Here is a 7,017-nt window from a genome sequence, read left to right as displayed (position 1 = left end):
TGTGTGTGTGTGTAGACACTGAGACTCTTGTCCGCAGGAAGGAGCTTTTCTCGTGCGCGACTGCTCTAAGAACACTACCCATGAGCCCCTGGTCCTCGGCGTGTTTTACGACAAGCGGGTTTTCAACATTCAGATCCGCTTCAGCGAGGAGATCAGCAAATACACTCTGGGAACGGGACTCCGAACCAACGACGTGAGTATCCGCCGCACACAGCGCTACGTGAAGCGGAGGCGGGTCGTCACCTCTCCTGTCTCGTGTCTTTCAGAGGTTCGACTCCGTCACTGACATCATCAAGTTCCACTCCATCTTCCCCATCGTTCTCATCGACGGACGCAAGACTTCTGCAGCGACCAATCAGAAGAGGCAGTGTGTGCTGATGTACCCAATCACGAAGCAGGATCTGTCGGAGCTGCTGGACTGAGAGCGAACGCAAACAGTGCCTCATCTACAGGACTTCTAACTGACCTTTGACCTTAACAAGAGTACAAATCAAAAGAGCTCATTTGCATGAAAGTTAATTAATGACTGAAAAGCATGCAGATATTGCTAGTGCAAAACAACATACTTTTTGTTTCAAAGACATTTGTCATTAATTCACTTCCATACATTATATAAAAATCATTCTGTAATTTATGTGGAATATATGAAGGATTAAATACACTGTCATTCAGAGCGAGTGTCTGATTACATCTCTCAATCACACTTAGATTATTAAAAGCATAATATTAAATTATAAATGCATTTATATGAGATTTTTCCTGCTTTAGTCCCTTTCCTGCTCATTAGAGAGCATGTGAACACACAGAGTTCGGCTGAACGCAGACGCGCACAACAACTGTTTTTGCATTCGCTTTTAATCCATTTCAGTTTTCATCTCATCACACTTTACAGTGTTTGGCCTTTATGAATAATTTAAAAATAGATATAATGCTTGTGAAAGCCTTGGAACAATAAACAGCACATAGTTTGACAGAAAACTCATGACATATTTAGTTTCTTTAAAAACAGGCAGAGGCCCTAAAATGCAACAGTTCAGCTGTAACTTTACATAACTTGAACAGTAATAAAGGAAAACGGACAGTTTACTGGTTTGATAATTTGAGGTAGATTAAAAATGTAAGAAGTTAAACACAAAACTTTAATGAGTGTACATTTTACAAAAGGAACAAACTACAACAGTGCGCTGAAATACTGGGACGATATACGCAAACATTTTTTTAAATATTTGTTTGCAAAAACACTTGAACTATACGTCATATGTTTGGATTTCACACAAGACGACGGCCCAGTGTCACAGACAGGGTTTAGATTAAGCCAGGGTTTAGATTAAGCCAGGGTTAGGCCTTAGTTAAATCAGGACATTTAAGAAGCTTTTATAAACGTGCCTTAGAGAAGAAAAACAGTACTGATGTGCATCTTGAGACAAAACAATGGCACTTATTATTTTAAGATTTGCCTTTAGTTAAAACAGCTCAAACATGCATTTAGTCTGGGACAAGATTAAGCCGTGTCTGTGCATCCGGGGTAAAGTGTGCCAGAGCATTGTGGATCAAACCTCACCCATGAATCACCGCACACACATCACCACAGAAGAGCCGCATCAACACTGATGTCTAATGAACATCTGTGAAACTGCAAACACATGACGTATACAAATGTGACTTGTGTTTAAAACGAGCCTGTACAATCATGACAAATGATCACACAACATCCTAAAACAGACATTAGTGTTGTTTAAAACCTCTTTGTTTCAGTTTTAACATCTACATATTGGCACAGTTCAGTTTTACAGCTTCAAGACAAAGAAGATGTTAGTCATTGCAGCTGTCGAGTGGGACAGGGTTAGTAATGCTGGACAAGTTATATTTATTGTCAACTAGATATAACTAGTTTAGCTCAAATATGTCAGTCTAATTGCTGAAATGTTTATCAGTGTATTAATACTATCGTCCACCAATTAGGGAGTTTAATTGACCATCTCACACTGGGTCAGGTTTCTCTACAATTGCATCGTTATAAAAATCTGATGCCAGCATGAAATATTTTGCGAGGGGAAAGTTTAGAAGAGATGTTTGTCCGAGAGTCCGTTGAGGACCAGCTCCACCACCTGATAGTTCTCTCCGTGGACCTTCTTGAGCTTCATCTTGAGCGAAGGCTGTTTCCGCACGGGTTGTTCCCGCTCGTGATCCGTCGAGCGTATCCACTTGAAGTTCTTCAGCGTTTGGACGCCGACATTGAATGTTTGAACTGAAGGATTCGGATGGTTCAGGACCACGACCGGCTGGTTCGGGCCGGGGATCTTGACGCGCTGATCCGCTTTCAGAGGAGTCAGCCTCAGTTCTCTTTGACCTTTGGATGGGAAACGGGGAAGGCCCGTCTCAACCGACGACGATGACCGACGCTTTTTGGCTTTTCTCTTATCCTTTTTGTGTTTTTTACGCGGCGGCGAGTCTTGGGTCTTCTCTTGACTTTCTCGAAAGTCTCTCTTTAGTATCAGCTTGATGGCGACTGAAGGGCCACCGGACACGTTCTGTTCACTTAGCGTGCAGCACAGAACCGGACGCGCCGTCAAGCTCTCCTCTCGCACTGGCGCTTTCGGAAGCTTCTTCGAGGCTTCCAAAAAAGAACCCGGGATCCTCACCAAAGCTACTTTTGGATACATGCGACGTTGTTGTCGTTGGCAATCCAAGTTCCTTCCAGACTCACATTCAAAATGTCCCTTGTCTTGATGTGAAATGTTGTCCTTGTCTGATGGGACGACGCTCTGGTTTGGCTTCACTAATGGTTGAGCCACTGTCAGATTTGGATCTTGTTTTAAAGGACTTGTGTTTAGGGTATTTCCAGCTGGGGTTTTCACTCGTCCACAAATCTTTGATAGTGTAGAGCCGTCAGTATTCTCAACCTCTGTCTTAGTTTCTTTGAGGTGCAAAGAAGCATCTTTGTGTTTCTCCTCAAGTTCCTCCTCCTTTTTAATCAGAAAGCTACAGACCAGCGATTGCTTTGCACTTCCCACGTCTTCCTTCGGCTCCTTGCTTTGAGTCGAGGCGGGTGTAGGACAGAGAGAGAACACCGAGGAGATCACGGGAAGGCCTTCGGAACTCAACTCTGGGCCCTCGAGAGTCACGACGTCACGAGCCGCCGCTAATCGCTTGCTCCCGGGATCTTTGGGCTTCAGGTTGAGCTTGCTCCTGGCTGGTGTCTCTGAAGAACTCTGTGGTTTGTGTACTGAACTAACTGTCCTTGTGATCCTCTGGACGTCAGTGGATGATGAAGGCTGCTGCTCTTTGACCTTGTGCGCTGCTGAAGACGTGGACGAGCTGACCGGACACCCTTTGGCAGTGGCAGCAACTTGACATTTGAAGGACAGTTTGCCTCCAGTAGTGACTGGTGAAGGTCTTGCCTCAGGCTTCTGGTCTTGCGGGACTCCATTCGGCGGGATCAACCGTAGCTCCAGCTCCCGAGTCCCATTGACATTTTTCACCTCAACCAATTCCACCAAACACCCGGCAGGGATATTGATCTCCTCTGGACAGGACACTGTCAAAGGCTTGTTGTGTTGAATCGGCTGGTTCAACGGTGCTAACAGTTCCACTTGGACACTGGATAACGGACTTGATGTCTCAGCTGATGATCCTACAAGTATTCTGGAGTTTGTCTTTGACTGATTGCTCTTCTCGACAGGGGAGTGCTGTGGACTTCTGATCGGACCACTGGGATTTGTACTTGTTTTCAGCGTCGTGACGTTAATCCCTGTTGTGGACTGACTAGCCCTCTGATCCATTTGGACATTTGGAACATTCCTCTTGGACAAGGGCATGCTAAGCAGTGTTCTGAGCGGGGTGTTCATGTCAACAGGCGGTGGGATCCGGATTCTGGGAATGGTTTTCGAAAGCACAGCCCTTTCAGGGACTCTCGGGCTTTGCCGCACTGGTGCTGTAGAACTAACCTGGACTCTTGAGAATGGGACTTTCGGAGTAGGCTTTTCCAAAGTGGTTATTTTACCAACCACCTTAGTTTGACCATCGACACTGAGCAGGGAGTTTGATAGGATGCCGTTTTCCTCCCGTGATCTTAGAACCACTTGAGGCGCGTTGCCTAACGAGTGACTTGCGGTTGAAGTGCAGCTGGGAATAGCACTGGTGAACTGTGTCTTAGAAACCGGAGTTGTATTGGTGACACTTGGCGTTGGCAAACTGAAGGGCACACGTCTACCGCTAGTTTGGCTCACTGCTCGACCAATAGTAGATGATTTGTTGACTCTGGGTTGACTTCCACTCGGATGTTCGACTTGGGAATTGGGAATTGCGCACTGGTCGTTCCCTTCAGGCCAGCCTGATATCCTGAGAGTTTCAGGGTCGGCTGGCGTGGATACAGTAAAGTCCGTTATGAAGCCTTCTTCTGCGTGTCTCTTGTGTATACGAAGAATATGTTTGACCATGTAATCCCTCCGCACCGCGCCGTACGAGCAGAAGCTGCACCTGTACGGGTACGAGCCGGTGTGCGAGACCACGTGTTTCTGAGACTCAGTTTTAGAATAGGACACGTAACTGCAGAGAGCACAGGAGAACGTGACCTCTTTATGATGGGAAACGTGCCGCTCGAACAGGTCCGTGTCCTTCGTTGAGAATCTGCATTTTGCACAGCACAGGCGATCAATGTCTTTTTTAGGTATAGCACTGTCCTTGTTGCTCATGAACGCCATGAAACTCTGTTGTGAACGCATGGTCAACACATCAGGTTAACAATCCCTGTTATATTACAGCAAATGCAAGCAATCCACACTGGCTGTTTCTTCGAGTAAAGATCCCTTTCTTTAAGCTCAGGAGGTCGAAGGTACGCTGTTAGTTTGTACCTGCATAATGGGGAAAAAAAGAGGAAATTAGACAGAAATACATTTCACAAAGTATCAATAAGCAGCAACTGATTAACAAAACCATCTTTCATTGGTTATCTTCTACAAAAACACTTCTATAGAGATCTAAAGGCACTGAAATACTCAAGGCGAAGGTCTTTATCGTTGTTTGCTTGGGGGTAAAAAGAAGTTCAAAATATCTAGCGACACGGATGCAATTTGGCACTCCAGTCAAGTTACGTTTATTTACACAGCACTTTATACAATAGATCACTTTAAAGCAGCAGTATTCAGTATTAAACATGGAAAACAGTGTCAGTGTTGCTTACAGTGAGAATTACAGCTTCAGTTTCTACTGTGAAACGGCTCTCCGGTGTGTTACTCGTGGACGTCTGAACGCGAAGAAATAAACACATCTAAGAAGGCGGAGCCTCTGAGCCACACCCACCTATTATGTAATCGCCACGGACCAATGGTAGTTCGTGAACATTTTAGGATAGTTCGCCTTGGAAAGCTTTACGAACTCCAAACGAAATTTGTTTGGGCCTGATTTTGTTTGAAATGACATCTAGCCAGATCATTCTTCGATCTGAGTGAGTTCACGTAGTGTAACAGCGCAGCGCTTCTGGGTTGTACGTCAGAACGGAGGCTCACTATTGGCCGAGGCTGGTCATGTGTGTGATGAGTGTTACACGCTGCGCTGTTACACTACGTGAACTCACCAAAAAACCCTTCACAACCAAACCTCAACGGCTGATGACCATCAAGTACGGTGTGCCAGGATTTATGGGTAATAATCTCATACAGCGACAGGACATGGTCTAAAACGTCCAGTTTTGGGTCTACATGTCAAACTCTCGAACACCACCATCAATTTCACTTTTTTAAAATGAGATTTTCAGCTATAAATGTTCGAATCTTTAGTATAGCAATTCTTTGTCCTCCAATGTGTGCAGATGAGTTGCATTCATCACATCTTAATTTAATTTTGACTTACAAATGTTCTTCACTAAATTTGCTGAACAATAGTGACTACATTAATCTTTGATAAACTGTTCACCAATGAGAAACTCATGTGCTTGACCATTATTACTTTAAGCAATAATAGCCTAATTTTATATACAAATCTGTGTAACTGACCTTTTGATTGACTGTAAATCAGATAAAATAAGAAATTTATAAGATAAATATAGTCGTACCAATACTGCAAGAATAAGGTCAATGTTCTTTGATTAAATGAGTCAGTTTCTAGTTAAAATCACAAACACAACTGAACTGCAACTTACAAACTACACTACATCATGTGTAGAGCAATCAATCCAATAAATCACTTGGATCTTTTTGTTGATGTTTATTTTCTAAACACTATAAAAAGCACACAAGCACATTTAATAAATAATAAATCGTGCAATTTCTGAGGAAAATTGAGTCACGTTTTCCACAAAAGAAGCAGCACATTATTTATGAGGGCTTATAGTGTGCATTTAAAATGCATTAATAAACCCATAAGCATGGGCATAGAGCATGTGACGGCTCTGCTCTCTCAGAAGAAAAAGAGGAGGAGGAGATTGGATGAACAGCACACATGTAATGCTCATTTCCCTAAGGCTATGTAAACAAAACGAGCATTCACGCATTTCTTGCGTGCCTAAGTGCTGCGTGTGCTCGTCATGAGCCGAACCCCGCACGCGGCCGCTATGACGCGCGTGCACCAGGCGAAAAACAACGATGCGTTTAAACACTAACCTTGCGTTAAAACTCTCTTCTTCTTCTCAAAAGAGCAACCGGTGCGTGAAATGCGTCCATTGATCGATGTTTTCTTGGCAGCGTCGCGTGCATTGTTTGCTTTTTTCCACCGCTCACCGCTGTGACCGCGCAGATTGTGAGTGAGGGTGCGCGTGCACTGACTGAGCACGTGACGCGACGCCGGCCTCTGATTGGCTGCTGGCTGCAGTAGATCTCTACAGCTCACGCGGGCACCCGCATGTCTCAGTGAGCCAGCACAAGCATTTGGCTCATAAACATGTGTTTTCTCGCACTTTACGGTGATTTTCCACAGAACACGGACCTCAGAGCATTTGTTCCCGTAAAGTACAGTCTGGTTTAGTCACTAGAGTCATCAGTATTGAAGTTGTACGACTTCCCCGTTTGCATAACATCAACC

At 44.4% G+C, this 7,017-nt stretch overlaps 2 protein-coding genes across 7 annotated transcripts in view; one reads left to right on the top strand and one right to left on the bottom strand.

Annotated features, from left to right (window-relative positions):
• clnk (cytokine dependent hematopoietic cell linker) overlaps positions 1-673 on the top strand; it is a 24,612-nt gene extending 23,939 nt beyond the window's left edge. For all 6 annotated transcript variants that reach the window (XM_084133446.1, XM_084133445.1, XM_084133447.1 and 3 more), the window contains 2 exons: positions 38-193; positions 267-673. In XM_084133446.1, coding sequence (XP_083989572.1) covers positions 38-193; positions 267-422 — 312 coding nt within the window. In that variant the 3' untranslated portion in view covers positions 423-673. The remainder of the gene's footprint in view (positions 1-37; positions 194-266) is intronic.
• A 164-nt stretch (positions 674-837) lies between these two features.
• Positions 838-6,775, bottom strand: znf518b (zinc finger protein 518B). The gene is made up of 2 exons (XM_084133443.1): positions 6,600-6,775; positions 838-4,853 (listed from the first exon to the last, which is right to left on the bottom strand). Exon 2 carries the CDS (start codon positions 4,722-4,724, stop codon positions 2,061-2,063), a length of 2,664 nt encoding a protein of 887 aa, XP_083989569.1. The 5' UTR covers positions 4,725-4,853; positions 6,600-6,775; the 3' UTR covers positions 838-2,060.
• Positions 6,776-7,017: the final 242 nt, after the last annotated feature.

The sequence above is a fragment of the Abramis brama genome (genome assembly GCF_963993115.1).
Source record: "Abramis brama genome assembly, chromosome: 13".
In the NCBI taxonomy this organism is placed as follows: Eukaryota; Metazoa; Chordata; class Actinopteri; order Cypriniformes; family Leuciscidae; genus Abramis; species Abramis brama.
The sequence above is the reverse complement of the archived record's forward strand: the minus strand, read 5'-3'. Positions and strand labels throughout refer to the sequence as shown.

Bases quoted from the DNA above. Each gene is read 5' to 3' on its own strand.
- znf518b (XM_084133443.1), bottom strand. From the start codon at position 4,724: ATGCGTTCACAACAGAGTTTCATGGCGTTCATGAGCAACAAGGACAGT.